General features: G+C 38.1%; 1 protein-coding gene across 1 annotated transcript; it reads left to right on the plus strand.

The window, feature by feature from the left end:
• Positions 1-718: 718 nt before the first annotated feature.
• LOC116392592 (sodium- and chloride-dependent GABA transporter 2-like) lies at positions 719-16299 on the plus strand. Its single transcript, XM_031864265.1, has 15 exons — positions 719-809; positions 1137-1321; positions 1914-2048; positions 3689-3829; positions 4244-4325; positions 5899-6031; positions 7492-7626; positions 7773-7876; positions 8899-9023; positions 9725-9837; positions 9968-10105; positions 10332-10434; positions 11730-11830; positions 13751-13921; positions 15663-16299. Exons 1-15 carry the CDS (start codon positions 802-804, stop codon positions 15810-15812), a joined length of 1824 nt encoding a protein of 607 aa, XP_031720125.1. The 5' UTR covers positions 719-801; the 3' UTR covers positions 15813-16299.
• The last annotated feature ends 605 nt before the right edge of the window (positions 16300-16904 follow it).

The following is a 16904-nucleotide window of genomic DNA, read 5'->3' on the forward strand; positions in this document are numbered from 1 at the left end:
CACACATATTCATCATCAGATTGAGTGAGTTACATTATAGTTTTACTCTGTAAACAATGTATTTTAAATATAGTTTAAATGCATCACTATGTTGTCTCACTACAACCAACCACCGAAAAAGTGTATAAATATTTCAAAAGCACATTACAGACTCAATATCAGATGTTATTTATAACGTTGAGATAAGATACACTTTATTGATGTAGTACGGTAAAGCTGACGACTATAATAATTTAAGAAGGAAGTCAGTAAAATATAGTACAATAGAAAAAAAGTACAGTTAAGTCAGAGATCAAGAAGATAACAATACAAAGCAGCATCAATTTTATGAATGGAAAACAACTACAGATATAAAGCCGTGCTTGCATTAAATAAGTCGTTGGTATTTGACCGATTTATGCCCCTAAACAAATTCCCAAATTGGCAGATAACTGCAGCCCGTATGAGCACTGACATAACAGAAATGGCTCAGCTGATTTGGTTTAGTTGTAAGCAACTGTGCTAATCACAATGACTCACGCTGCTCTGTCTCAGTGGAAAAATACAGCAAGGAAGTGGTATACCTTGGACCTTTGTCAAAGCAAAACACTTTTTCAAGTGAAACAGCATGGTGTGCAGACCAGGTCAACAGATAGTCAGAGCATAGAGGAGCCAAAAGAAACCCTAGCTCATTTTTTTCCCTCACTCTGGCTCTGCTCATGACATGTTGTTTGTGTAGAGACCCTGCGGTGCACCCAGCTGAGAGGAATACTGATCAGTTTGCTGAAGCTGTAAGCAACTCTTGGGGGAGGGTGCTTTGTGATGGAGGGGTAAGTACCTTCTTGTTTTACACTTGGCTGCTAAATGCATCGCTTTAATTCTAAAATGTGCTTCAATAAGTGCAGCTTTCTGATAAACAGTTTCCGGTGAAAACTTTCCATTCCTGGTAATCCCACACGGTCAAGTTCAAAAAATAAAAAAACAAAGCTCATGAGCAGTGCCAAACAATCAGCTGAGTAGTTTTGTCTCTGTACATAACCCCGAGTTACAACAGTTACGCAGTACTTTTCCATAAATGAGCAAGAGGCTGAAAGAGATTTCAGTTCAGATTCCATCATTGCATTTGCTTATCTGCTGCTTTCCCTGCACATGTCAAGACAATTCCTCAAAGGAAACAGCCTTGAGATGGCCGGCCAGGATAAAAGTCTGGTGAAGAAGACACAACTGTTGGATCGAGGCCAGTGGGGGAACAAGTTGGAATTTCTGTTGGCTGTAGCAGGAACCCTGGTTGGGCTGGGAAACCTCTGGAGGTTCCCCTATTTGTGCTACAAAAATGGGGGAGGTAAGCATGATTCCCATGCAACAAAAAAAAAACATACAATGCTTTTACTATTCTGCAGCTGCACTTAATAAAAATGTAATGAGTCAACAATGACGAAAAAGAACTGTGGCGACAATAGATTTAAGCGATAAGGAAGTTGCTCAGGCGTTGATCAAGGCTGCTGTTTGTTATTAAAGGAACCGTTTGTCTTGGTTTAATCAAATGCAGCTCAGGGGACAAAGGAGACCTTTGTTGTTTTGACAAATGAGTAAATCATCCATTTACATAAAAGCATTACAAGTTATATTCATCAGAAAGTCATTCTATGTCTTGCTTTACTCTGCAGGCATTTCATCACTGTTTGATCTGTTTTAAGGATACAGATAGAGGTGTTTGATGTTTTACCAGTTCTTTAGAATTGACGGGATACATTCTATAAGAAGAACCCATGTGGGTTTTTACCGTATCCAGATGTTTAAAAGAAAAAAAAAAGACATGAACAGCAATCTTCTTGTATAATCTCTCTATAACAGAAATTCCCATGTGTGATGTTGGTCTTTATCAGATTTACAGGGGAAACAGTGTTTTGATATGCTTGTCATGTTTCTCTCAGGTGCATTCCTGATTCCTTACGTCTTGTTTCTGCTCTGTTGTGGCATACCGATGTTCCTCCTGGAGACGGCCATGGGACAGTTCACATCTCAAGGATGTATTACCTGCTGGAGGCACTTCTGCCCCTTGTTTGAAGGTCAGTGTATTAAAATGAATGCATCATGTGACTAGTTTGGATAATCATCATCATTGACACATTTCACAATTTATGTGTATAATATCAAAACAAAACATTTCTAAAAGGAAATGTGTCACCCTTAAAGGGTTAAACTTTTACTTCCCTTTTATCTATACAAATGCTGGATGCACAGGTACATGGCATCTCATGTCATTTACACACACACACACATACATATATATATATATATATGTGTGCACACACGGGTGTGTCTGTTGCTGATCCCCACTTGGCAAAATGTCCGACCTAATGTGACCGAGAGATTAGTACAGACTCTGAGACACACCCAAAAATCTTGAATGTCAAGATATAACGGACATACTAAGGAAGTGTTAAAATCTTGATTCCCACGAAGCGACCCAAGTGACAAAAAAACATATATTCAGTACTTTCAGCTACATTTAAACTTGGGTGTTTGCTTGCTAACTCATTTTCACACACTCGTACATAACTGCAACATGTAGAGTTCAAGTGATTTAGCTGATATATTCTTTCAATCAAATCCCAATTTCTATTTATTTATCTTTCTTAGTTGAGTTACACTACTACTCTCTTAGTACTCCCTGGGGTACAAGTACTCCTGGCTGGGAATCACTGCTCTGGTGAGTTTACAGCAGCAGGATGTGGGATTGACTGAAAATAAACTACAGTGCACATAAAGTGCAAAATAAAGGAACATGTCGCCCAGAGCAACAGTGTGTCGGATTGATGTGTTTTAGCTTTTGGACAACAATGGAGGCCTATGACACAGAGGATTAAGATCATGCAACACTCGTTAGTAGAATCAGTTCATTGTTGGTTTTGGTCTTTTCATGGAATTTGTCGACAACAACAAAAATATAGACTAAAAACAAACTGGACACAGATTGGCAGCATTTGCCTCCGTGACACACCTCTCACTTGGTTTCTCTTTCTGGAAGTCTCCTTGCCATGCATGATAAAGAATCAGTCACTTAACTCTGGTTGTGGCAGGTGTGCCAGCTGGCAGAGTGGAAAGAAACTCTGCACCTACAACAACACAACTTTCTTTAGGTATGACGATGCTATACGCCAGGGATCATTTCATCATCAGGACCATCAGCATGGGATGCCATTTTAAAGTTTTGTTGTTGATCAGTGTGCCATATCAATGTTAAGTTAAAGCATGACACCGCATCAAAAAACGGATCTGTACTCTTATCCCATCACTAAAGGTAAAGTGCATAGAAAACAAACAAAAAAATCTCCCATAATCAAGACTTTGTAGTTAAATATGAGATCACTTTACAAGAAGGCTGCCATCCTTATGAAAACATCCACATTAACCGACCAACCATGTTCATCAGTAAAGCAGAGGCGTAGTAGGGTAGGTTTTCATGGGATGCGGTTGTGGGAAAAGAACATTCAAACTGCCATACATAACAGGCCATGACTTGTTGAATTGTGAGTGTGTCATTTGTTAAGCTACTGTATTCATCCTATAGAAATAACCCATGTGGGTTTTTACGGTATCCAAACGTACCTACGGTTGCCTACCCCTGCTCTAGACCTATATGCTTTATTATTTTGCCCGTCATTATTAATAATCTACATTGTCCACGCCTTGTCTGTGTTTTCAGGGATTGGCTACGCTACCCAGCTTGTGATTGCATATGCTGCCGTGTCATACATTGTCATCCAGGCATGGGCCTTCTTTTACCTCTTCTCATCCTTCAGCGCTGAGATCCCATGGGCCAGCTGCGGAAACACCTGGAACACAGGTAGACATGCAGACAGGGGCAGAAATGAACTATGTGCATGACAGATGTCTGTGTCTACGTGTTCTTCATCATTTTTTAAAAATCTCATATCTTTATAACAGCAGCAATAGAGAAACTGGCACACAAGCTTGGAAAATGGCTAGAGAAATACCAGAATCTCTAGAAAATTGCTTGAATTCTTGATTGCTTGATTGATTGATGAAGCTATTGGTTTCATAGAAGCCCTGTAGCTAACAAAAGGTACAGTTAGTTAACTAAAACTGCCACAGTGGAGGATCCTGCACAGCTAAAATTACTATTAAATGGTTGAGGATAATTTTGTATTTGGTGAGTACAACTGTATCTGTCTTTATGTTTTCAAATATTCATCTACGCTTTGATCGATGAAAAGATCTCCTCCTGTTTCTTTCCCAGAGTTTTGTATTGAATTTGATAAAACAAATGCGTCATCCAATTGGACAGCAAACGCAACAACGCCTGCAACAGAATTCTGGGAGTAAGTTTGATTCACACCTGTCTATCTTTATAGCCTATGTCACATGTTTTTAGAAGCTGAATCACTAAAGGTGCATTGGCACCCTGTTGTTTTGCGCGTTTGTCTTTGTCTTTCCTCTTTCAGAGTCTATAGCAGCCTGTTGAACCAATTAGTCAAATTACTACCAAGTGCCAAATTAGTCAATTCACTAAGGACTCACATAACTAATGACACTGACGACTCACGTGACAAAATGTCAACTTTAGTCTCCTGGATGCATCCACTCCCACCTGCCCTGTGTGGATTATATATATATATATCTCTTCATACTATGGCAGTTGCTCTGACTAGTCTAATAATGACGTGGGTGGGTTTACATTAGAGTCAGTTGAAAGCGTGCTGCGTCGGGATCAGACGTTGAGGGGAACTGACCAAGCGTCGGTATGCGAACAGTTGGGAGTGAGACCGGGTCGACAAAGATTGAAATAAGTACAAATAAAAAGACAATTTAAAAAGAAAAAATGAAATATGAAGTATATGCAACTAAAATAAGGGTTGAAAGTATGCATAACTATACAAGAATGAACACGAGAAATAAACAGGAGACACCCCAGTATTAGAAAAACCTAATTTTGAGAAAACGGCCTTAAAGGTGCAATATACGGGATTCAGAGTATTCACAACTATGCATACATTTAGCTCAAAGTACAGCTAAATGCAAATGTAAGCGTCACAGAGCTGTTAGCAAGGCTGTGGTCTTGTTTCATAATTCCAAATTTCCAAACTTTACAACATTCTCTGTGATCGCAACAGAATTCTACAAAGAATCGTTGCCAATACTTACAAATATTATTTGTCAGCAAATACATAAAAACAGGGTGTGAATATGTTATTCCATTTATTTTGCTATGTCATGGTCAACCTTTCTCAGTAGATAACATGTAGAACATTCAGTACATGAATGTAGTTAAGGCAATACAAACACTTTCAGTAATACACCACATGAACAACTGTGTCCCTGCTGGAGGTTTTCCTATCCCCGAACCATTTATGATTTATGAGGTTGACTTAAGTTAGGTGATACTGTTTGAGAAACAGACTCTGTTTGATACTCTAAACTTGCTGGCGAGCTACACATGGACAAAAAAAGTACTAATCCTTCTTTCCTCCATGTCACATGCTGAGCTGAAAATGAAAGAATGTAAAAGTGAATTAACACAGGGGCCAGATACAAAATAAAACAAATGATTTATTTATTTGATTGCACTGAGCTGATGGGTGTGCAGAGCCTCTCTAATGTTAAGTAGCATAATTAGTGGTTAGTTTTTAAGCAGCATTACTGTTTTAGTGTTGCCAAAAATATCTTGATTACTCATTTCCACCTGAAACTGAAAATTTACTTCTGCAAGGCAAAACATATTTGCTCATTTTCAACATGAATGTAGCAATAACACCATGTGATCAGTCCCATTGATTCTTCACTATCATAATAACCTTATTTGTTTTATGAGTGAATTATAGTCGTGAACAATGTTCCAAGGGTTGTTGTCTCCACACTGACTCTTTTTTGACAATGTTATGTGTTTCTTTTCAGGAGACGAGTGTTGGGTATATCTAAAGGGATTGATGAGATTGGTAGCCTGAGGTGGGAGTTGGCCTTGTGTCTCTTACTGGCATGGATCCTTTGCTACTTCTGTGTTTGGAAAGGAGTGAGATCCACTGGAAAGGTACTAAGTAAAGGAAACGCCCCAATAAATGAAACAATAGTAATGCAGATGCCTCCATAGAGGGCTGACTGTACAGTGCAAAGTCTATTTATGCTTCACACTGTGAACTGTTTCACATTTCTTAGACAATTTTTGCACATTTCTGCACAAAACGATCACTCTTAAAAATTGCTCTGATCTTTTCTTTAAAGGTAATTTTATTTAAGATATATTTTACATATTTTCATAGTATGTTTATTGTAATTTGTCTTTTATATTTGTTTCTTGGTTTTGTACTTACTTTTATTTTTGATTATTTTTTCTCTTACTATGTTTATGTTATGCACCAGCACACAAAAAGCAAATTGCTGAAAACCTACTATAAACACTAAACTGGATTCTGCATCTGATTACATATGTGAGAGAGTGATTGTGTACGATGCTGGCAACTCAGCACAGATTAGGAAATAGTGTTGATAAGAGAAACTGCCCACTGCTGCGAGTCACGAGATCATGACAGCAATTTATCCGTCTCCACCTTCTTCCCATTTTTCTTGCTCTCTTCATCCGTCAACCTCTCCATCTATTGTGACATTTTAATGACGTCACAAACAGCCACTCCTAAACTTGTTCTGGTTAGGTACGGCCTTTTACTGACGTTTCTTTCTCTCAGTTGATCTCTCTTGAAATTAGCCATGGGCCATTAGCTTGCCGTCTATATGCAACATCTGCTTTGTGTCCACTATAGCCGTTTACATTGCAATAGACTTCCAAATTTGAGGAAAGTAAACTAAAGGTATTAACAAAATGAAGACTTTCATTCGTTTATCACACCATACTTTAGCCCCTTTTTTTATTAATATTAGCCAAAGTGGAGTCTTTACGACTTCAATCACCCATTGTGAGCCAGTGCTACAAAAGTTAGTCATTTCACATTATGGTCTCTCTTCCCTTAACAATGCAGCAAAGTACAAAAGTACAATTAGTCGGTATTTAGCGTAGTGTTTGACTCAAGCGGCAACTTGCATGTGCTACCATGTAACATTACTTAGGGGTGTGTTCACAGCGTTTCCACAATGTAACCAGGATGCGCCTATTCCAAGATAATCTCGTGCATAAACCATTTGAACATCAATATGATCCTGTACATAACTTAGGCTAGCCCTTTCATTGTTATCTGTTTTAGGAAGCTCTCATGGATAATGTGTAGTTCGTTCTCAGGTAAAGGTAAAAAGGTTTATACGTTTTCAGGACATTTTACTCTCATTTTTCATGTGTTTTCAATAACGGTGGGAATAAGTTATGAGACGGAACAAGGGGAAATAACATTTCACAAATGTCCCCTAAATATTTCCTTTGTTTTTCTGTGATGGGACTTGTGCTTGTTCTGTTGCTGTTCTGTTGCTGCTTCTTGTCAGATTCCAATAATCAATTGTGATTTAAAACAACATTTGAAAACTGCCTTTGTCTCATTTTGACAGGTGGTTTACTTTACAGCAACTTTCCCTTATGTGATGCTGGTGGTTTTGTTGGTTCGTGGAGTCACTTTACCAGGAGCTATGGATGGCATAGCATTCTATCTGTATCCTGACCTGACAAGGTTGGTGGACCCTCAAGTAAGTAATAAAATTAAGACGAGCTGTCCAATTAATCGCCTCCCACTGAAAGCCCAAATACTGTAAAATACTTAAATTGCACGATATATGCTCTCTTACAGTAGTGGTGAACGTTTACTAATATGTATGTTTTGACATCTGCTTAGGTTTGGATGGATGCAGGAGCACAAGTTCTTTTCTCGTTTGGGATTTGTCAGGGGAGTTTGACAGCTCTGGGCAGTTACAATCAATTTAATAATGATTGCTTCAAGTAAGTGCTCTCTGCTTTTCTTCTGCTTTTTTATCTAAATGCATGATTAAAATATATTTAACCTGAGTTTTTCTTGCTTTCTCTAACATAGTATTATGACTGATGCCTTAACTATTACTGTCATTAAATGATATGCTGATTTGCTCTAAAAAAAGGGTCAGAAATCATGAAATTTGAATTGCTTGATTTGTCCATTTAACAGTCAAAACCAAAAAAAACAACTAATTTTACTTTTGTATACAACAAAGAGAAGCAGCAAATCCTCAAGTTTTAGAAGCTGCAATCGGAGAATGTTTCGCACAGAGTATGTGGCATATTTTATTGTGCTATGTTGTTCTATCTTAATGTATCATTTCCAACCTTTGGTCTCATTTGCTACCTAAAGTTGTGATACAATGTTTTTTTTGAAAACTTGAAAAAGATGCAAAGAGTCAAGTGCTCGATAAACGATAGGAGGAAGGAGATCTCCAATGGAATTCTTCACTATGTGTGGAAACGATTATAGCATCTTATTTTGCTGGCATACATTTAGTTTGTAGAAGTATAAGGTGATCTCTCAGTGTAAACTGATGCACTCTATGTCTTGCTTTCAGCATGTTTTGCTCTCTACCACGGTGTCTTTTTCTAATGCGGCCACTGGGGGGGCACCAAAGTTAGAAATGTTGAGAGGGAAAGAGGTACAGTAAAGTAAAAGCCTTTTTTCAGTCGGGCATGATAATCAAGCTGCATGCTCTTCATCGAGGCAGAGTTAATGAAAGGCAGACAATAACGCCTGGTTTCATATAAAGACGATCATCCACCGCATCACCGTTAAAAACTCATCATCCCCGTATGTATAGATAAACGTGAATATATCATTATAATAATTGTCGTCTTAAGCAGCCACTGTGTTCACTTTCAACATTATCTCCATCATGCTCTATTGTTTTTTTACACAATTCCACAAATTTTTTAAACAGAGAACAATATTACCAAAGAGTCATTCCTTAGCTAAACACTTCTTTGTTTTGTTGTTTCCCCAGGGACACGTTTATTCTGTGTTTGGTGAATGGAGGGTCAAGCTTTGTGGCAGGATTTGCCATCTTTTCAGTTTTGGGCTTTATGTCCTACGAACAAGGACTGCCAATATCTGAAGTGGCTGCTTCCGGTAAGACCACCACTACACCCCTTCTGTTCCAGTACATTTAATGATCTGTTTGGGTAAAGAGCTCCCACTAGAAATAATGATGTACACAGGGTTGAGAGTTTAGCTGTTGCTTGAATATGGAGCCTGTAACTGGCTGAAAAATGTGTGTTGGTGTGGTTTTAATAGAAGTTCTCAAACTTGTATAATGTAAGGCCCACTACTGATTGTCAACAGATTTACTAGGTCCTCCTTTAAAAATAAATGAGGGAAAAAAACACAACATGACAAAACAGGTAGGAAAAATAAACTGGGCTGTACATATGTGTTATGCCACTGTCGGCTTTAATAACCAAAATGTGAGACAGGAGAATGGTATTGGATTTTGTTTGTAGATGCCTCCAGTCACTCACTGTGTCGCTGCATCCAAGGGAACGTTTGCTAGCTAACAGTGGCAAAACTCGTTTGTCTCTTCATGACGATGTGAGTGATTGGTGTGGTGATATTCAAACGCAACTGATCATTGAAATTAAAATGTGAGTTTTTGACCACATTTAGATACAAAAATAATGAGCTTTGTAAACGACTAAATTAAAATGTAGCTATTTCAAAGGCCAAAATAGATTGTTTGTGGTAGTCTTTGTTACATTATTACACAAGAAGATGATCTCCCTTCAAAGTATATCGTCAAATCAAAAGTTTAATCTGCATGTTCTCAATTACAGGACCTGGCTTGGCATTTATTGCCTATCCACGTGCAGTAGCCATGATGCCTTTTCCTCAGTTATGGTCTATATGTTTCTTCGTCATGGTCATCTTGTTGGGTGCAGATACGCAGGTGAGATTAAAAAAACACTTGCATTAAGCAGATATAAAAGTAGTTTTACTATTTAACCTGTGTTGATTGCAGACAACAGCTTTTTGTCTCCAAGTGTTTCAGTTTACTCATCGCTCTGTGTCTCTGGCAGTTTGTGAGTCTGGAGTGCCTGATGACCACCGTGACAGACATGTTCCCCACCGTGTTTCGAAGAGCTTACCGTCGAGAATTGCTGCTGCTCTGTCTCTGCTCTGTTTGCTTCTTCCTCGGCCTCCTTCTCGTCACAGAGGTGAGAACTCGTGTTTGTGGTGTGCTCACACCATGAATAAAAGCAAGACTGTGCACCGTCCAAAAACAGGCCAATGCAATCTCTCCTGGACCTGCAGCGTGCTGAACCGCTTTAGTCATCTAATTTAAGCAAAGCAAAAATGTTAAGCATCTGAACATTAAGCACAATTGTTGTGCTGTTTTTGTGTTTGATATGCAGTAAAAATCGACCCTCTATCTTCCTGCAGGGAGGCTTATATTTCCTTCAGCTTTTTGACCATTACGTTTGTAGTGGCAACAATCTTCTCCTTCTCTCAGTGTGTCAGTCGATAGCAATCGGATGGATATACGGTGAGTCTTTAAGGTGATCCCGCATTAATCGTATAATGTTCTTGTTACAGCTTTTGTTTTTGTGCCTATTGAAATGATCTTCGACCAAATTATTAGAAGTTGTAAAAGATTCTGATCAAAAAGCTTCTCATACCGAGGTAGTTATTCCTTGAGGCAGATTATTTAAAAGCCTTCATTCAGTGGTTGGTCCTGCTTTTGGACTACAGTGAAGTCAAACTAAAAATTAAAAAGCACAAAAATAGTGAAGTGATTCTGTTGATTAAGTTACTCTTTTTTTTGTTTACATTAGGGATGTCTGTAAACAGCAGCAGAAAAACAGGCCCAATACATCAGTATCTGTGTTTTTGTCAGCATAAAAGTAATTAGAAATGGCATTAAAAAAGTTTAGTTTGAGGTCATTTAGAAACAGTGGCTCTATTGCAGATTTTGTCAAAAAACTAATTTGAGGGATTCTTATTTAAAAGATTATGGTCTCGTGTTGGTCCAAAATATCGATAGCAGACTCAAAAATCTTAATTTATATGCTGAAAATATGATGGGTTGGGGCTTAAAAGTACATTAAACACATTGAATCAGGTTTAAGTTCAGGCTGGTTGAACAAAAGGTTAAACAACACTTAAATTACAGTGAAAACAACATTTGACTGTTGAAGTTCCCAGAGTTTTAAACCTACAAGTTGTTTGTTCATTACTGACTGAGGTGAGTGTTCACGCTCCAGTCCTTGCATAACTTACATTCCGTTGCCGCTATTGTGGCTTTACAATGAGGATTGCACTTCTACTTAATGCCCACCCCTGTGGTCAGTAGATTTACTAGATATTTTGTGCGCAGCTAAATTCTTCTGGTCTCCTTCAGCTTTCGCTCCTGTTCAAGCTTGTTTAAGCCTGATAGACATCTGATCCTCTTGAGGTGGAGCGTTTGATCTCTTTGACTGTGAAAGATTACAAAAGATCCAGGAGAGCTTGATGCATTCACTCTGTAAGACAAGTCTTTCGCACTGCCTCCTTGTCAACTGGGATTTAAATGCTAAAGATTTTATATACAAATAAAACAATTAATAATAATAGATAAAATAAATACATTTTGTAACACCAGCACCCACAATAGTTGCTCTTAAATACCACCATTAACCATTTACATACATGTGTGATTTGGAGCCACTGTCAGTTGTCAATACATTACATCATGCATTTGTTTGTGTTGTAACTTGTGTTTTGGGTGACTGTGCAGAATGTTTATTCATAGCTGAAGATTTTAGGTCAAAACAGGCTGTTTGTTTTCCTTTTCATTACCAGGTGCAGATCGTCTCTTTGACGACATTGAAGAAATGGTAGGTTATCGTCCATGGTCCATAATGAAGTACTGCTGGCTTTACATTACCCCCACCGTTTGTCTGGTGAGTGAAATACTTTCTTTAAATCCCTTAAATAGTAAAAAAAAGATGTGTAGTTTGATGTATTTGTGGATAATATAGATGGCAAAGTGATTGTTTTGGCAAACCTCAATGATTCAATGATGATTTGAGTTTACATTGAGATTCAAATCTCATCACTGCCTCTTACTCATGATGGAAAGGTTGATTTTTAAAATGTGGATTGAAGAGAGTTTCCTGAGAATCTTATTTGGACTTCAGGCTTCAGCTGTGATGTTTGTTTGGAAGGACAGGGACACTCTTTTCTTTGTTATTAAGAGTGATGTAACAAGTGTATTTTACAGAAAAACTTTTTTTGCCTACTGTGAGGTAACAAAGAGAGGAAAGAGGGAAGAGAATCATATTACCACCTATGTTTTTATGGTATATAATTCAGTAATACATGGCACATGTTGACATTTAACAGAACAAATACAGTCTCAAGTTCAACTGCCTAACATGGTTACCTAACACTAAACTATAGTACAAGAGCAAACAAAACTGGTCCTTACAATAAGATGAAGGAGAGAGAGAAACAAGGGAGGGACGAATAAAAGATTATTGTTATTATTTCAAACGTTCAAAGTTTGGGCAATTCAAACAAGAAATGACAACAATGTTCTTTTCAACAAAGCCCAAAAAAAACCATACATGGCCTAAAGTATGTGAACCTGAATAAAGTATATGATATAAAAAAAAACACTTACAATGATATGCTGACAATATGATAAAAACAGCCTCCACTCTTCTGGGAGATTTTGGAGCCTGGCTCTGATGTGCAATAAGACTTTTTTCCCAGAGCTGTTTGATAGTGTGGAGGTCAGGGTCCGGTTTCACAAAGCTGTTTTTAGTGTTAGGCCAGTTTTGCTCTTAGTCTAATGCAACAAAGTTTCAGTAAAAAAAAGAAAGAGTTAGGCCAATATTAAGCCTAAAAAGTGAGACAGCCCAAGGCTGACTCTGAACTAAGAGACATGTTCCCATGCAACAGTGACACCTGCCGGCCCGTGGTGACAAAAAAGATTAAAACGTGGCTCATGTCAGTGCTAAAAAAGATTTTGGTATCAGTTTTGGTTTCTGTTTGTAGTTTGTACAGTGTTATAGCAATCACGTTTGAGCAGGTTTTGGTTGAACGCAACAGTCTGTGTGGAGACCAAAAGAGGTTAAAAGCACTCGCTGAACTGCAATCTGGGAACCCAAAGGCTATAATTTAGTTTTTTATTGGTTTTAAATTAGCTTGTAAACTGGCATTGTAAAACAACCAAGTAGTACACGTCGTCCCTCAACTTCGGTCTTGTATCTAATGTTGCTAATCAGAATGTAAACAACAAGCAGCGCACAAGTCTTGGCCCGGATATCAGCTGGCTCCACCAAGTCCCCCAAAATATAGCCCCGTGCCCTTGGAGGTTAATCTTTGCAAAATAGTGCAGATAGCTGAAGAGGAGAATACTGTGTGAGATACACTGATAATAGCAGGCTTATACCCACAGTCGACTTCTGTTGAACAGAAAACTATTTCTTTTGGGACTTTGTTTTTCTTAAAGGGTATTTATGTTGAAACAGGTACGAGCCTTCTCCACAATGTCAGAAACACACTATTGTCTAAATTATCATTACATGCAAATTTAGATTTTACAGCATAGCTCAAACTGTGACAAACCCGCCCAGACCAAAAGTACACTAAAGTATCTGGACAGGGGTGTTCAAATAGTTTTGCTCATATAGTATAAATGAAAAGACGCCACCATAGATCTGTACATTATCATTACATGTGTTGATAATAAACATAACATTCTTCAAGGAGACAATGTTTAATAAACTGGACATCAGGAGGTAAAAGTTGAGATCTGACCTGATTTCACTGAAAATGGATGAAAATAATAGTTGTTTGCTTTTTTTCCTTGACAGGCTACCTTCATCTTTTCATTGGTGAGATACAAGCCTCTCAAGTTCAACAAAACCTACGTCTATCCGACCTGGGCATATGCTTTGGGCTGGTGCCTTGGACTGTTCTGCGTTCTCCTGGTTCCTCTGTGGATCATCTTTAAACTTACGCGGATGAAAGGGACTATAGGGCAGGTATGTACTCAATAAAGAAAGAGTAAATAAATAAAATATTATTATTACAAAAACATGCAATACCAATATTTAAGTGATCTAGGGCTAAAGTAATAAGTCGATCAACAGATAATTGCCAAAAAATGCTCCACTAATGTTTTCTTGGTCTTATGCAATAATAAACTGAATATATTTAGATTTTGACCTGTTGGTAGGACAAAAACATGCTATTGAAATGTGTCAATTTGAGCTCTGGGAAATTCTTAGGTGCGTTTTTTCACTATTTTTAGACATTTAATTTAACTAATGATTAATTGTGAAATATAGCAGCAGATTAATCGATAATGAAAACAGTCTATAGTTGCAGCCCCAATGGGATCATTACAGTATTAGATCAGTTTGTGAATGCTTAGGCTTACATACAACCCGACTTATCTAATAGTTTGATTTTGTTCTCATTTTAGTAATCATTTTCAAGTGTACTTTCCATTTCATTGCTTTAATTCTTGCTTATCGTAATTACTTAGACTTTGTCAGAGAACAAGGGAGAACAGTAGGTGATAAGACTGTGTGGTAATAACCTACAGTATGTACCTTTACGACTGAAACAATGGAGCATCGAAAGATTTTAACAGTACTTTAATACCATGTACCGTAAATAGATGTTATGGTTGATTTGAGGCAGTGAAGAACTTTTATTGTCCTTCATAAATCTGAATCATAGTGAGGTAACAGTTCACTCCTACAGTGCAGAAAATACAAGGCCGGTTACTTAATTACAAAATATTCCAACATTGAGAAGTATTTACTGCAAGAATTGCAGTACAAGTGCTGTTGTACAACACGCAGAGTCCACTTACTGACATACAGGAGCTTTAAAAGTTTTCAAAAGGAACAGCAGTGGTTCAACGAGGCCCTTCAGCCAAACGTGCATGTCAAGGAGATGCAGCTGCACATACCTACAAAAATACTCAACCTGACACTAATGACGGGTAAAAGTGTGACAAATTAGAGGTGAGAGGCAGGGCTTTCTTATGTAGCCTCGGTTTGTATATTGTATAGCTTCTGAGTGCTACATACAGGCTCATATTTTTGTCTCACCATTTTATTTGTCAGGTAAGTCTGTTGACAATAACAATTAGTCATTATCGGTTAAACAGTTATATTTTCTTCTGATTGCTTGTTTTTTTTTTAAACTACAATAGTTGCTGATACATTTTTTGCCATTCTAATCTTTTCAGCTCTACTAAAACCATTTCAAACGAATAGTCGACATACACTTTGACAGCACCACTTAAAGAATTTAAATCCTCACCCTCGTCATCATTTCAATGTCAACACTGCATTGGCACAGCGAGGGCATGGATGCAAAGCAACTTTTGCCGAAAAAACTCATTGCAACATAATCCAGCGACGCACTGCGACCATAAAATACCTGCAAATTCCTGGCAGATTAAACCTCAGCCAGGACAGCTAAACTCTTACCGTTAGATTTGACTGGTTGAAGGACAGGTCAATGGACTGAGATGATCATGTTGTTCAAAGCAAACAACATTTTGTTGAACTGATTTATTTTCCTTGTTTTTTACATTTGTACAGTTTGTTACAAATGTAGCAATACTTTAACAAATAGGAAGCCTTGATACGGTTTGTGTTAATTTCCTCCTTTTCTGTATGTGTCTCTTCTGACCATGTTGGGAAACCTACTGCACTGTAACTCAACAATTCTACTAACATGAACCGACTGATTTTGTTTCTACAGAACCTCAGGCAGCTTTGTCGCCCTGAAATCAAGACGCACGGCAAAGCAAAGCAACCTGAGCAATGCCCTCTGAACCCAGACAACTCTCTTACTCCTGCTGCCAATGAATACAAAGCAAATGGTGGGGCTGAGATGGAGATGCAAATGTGAGAAACTGAACATTTTTGACAATGTTTCAAATGTGATATTCTGATTTTAAACTCCAGGTTTCACAAGTGAAGCATTTTAAAGAAATGATGATGAGGAATGACTTCTGAAGAGCAGCAGCTCTGTTGGGTTACTATACCAAGTCTGCAACCTGCGCAATAAGCAGTGAGTCTTGTGTCACTGTAAAATGTCTTTACTGTCTGTATATATATCTATTTTTAGTTAAAGCAAACCTTTAATGTGTCAGATCAAGTTATCATTTTCATGTTGCAGTATGCCAGAGGATCAAGAGATGCCAATTTTGAACATTACTAACATGCACTGTTACCCATCCCATAATATTAGATAGATAGATAACTTTTAAAAACATGTTAAGTACTTTAAAGAAAGTTATGCAGCTGCTGCAACAGGCGGACAGGATGCCACCATATACAGTGGGTACGGAAAGTATTCAGACCCCTTTACATTTTTCACTTTGTTTCATTGCAGCCATTTGCTAAAATCAAAAAAGTTCATTTTATTTCTCATTAATGTACACTCAGCACCCCATCTTGACAGAAAAAAACAAATGTAGAAATTTTTGCAAATTTATTAAAAAAGAAAAACTGAAATATCACATGGTCATAAGTATTCAGACCCTTTGCTCAGTATTGAGTAGAAGCACCCTTTTGAGCTTGTACAGCCATGAGTCTTCTTGGGAATGATGCAACAAGTTTTTCACACCTGGATTTGGGGATCCTCTGCCATTATTCCTTGCAGATCCTCTCCAGTTCCGTCAGGTTGGATGGTGAACGTTGGTGGACAGCCATTTTCAGGTCTCTCCAGAGATGCTCAATTGGGTTTAGGTCAGGGCTCTGGCTGGGCCAGTCAAGAATGGTCACAGAGTTGTTCCGAAGCCACTCCTTTGTTATTTTAGCTGTGTGCTTAGGGTCGTTGTCTTGTTGGAAGGTGAACCTTCGGCCCAGTCTGAGGTCCAGAGCACTCTGGAAGAGGTTTTCTTCCAGGATATCTCTGTACTTGGCCGCATTCATCTTGCCTTCAATTGCAACCAGTCGTCCTGTCCCTGCAGCTGAAAAACACCCCCATAGCATGATG

This window comes from Anarrhichthys ocellatus, unplaced genomic scaffold, assembly GCF_004355925.1.
Source record: "Anarrhichthys ocellatus isolate YVR2014 unplaced genomic scaffold, GSC_Weel_1.0 scaffold1, whole genome shotgun sequence".
In the NCBI taxonomy this organism is placed as follows: domain Eukaryota; kingdom Metazoa; phylum Chordata; class Actinopteri; order Perciformes; family Anarhichadidae; genus Anarrhichthys; species Anarrhichthys ocellatus.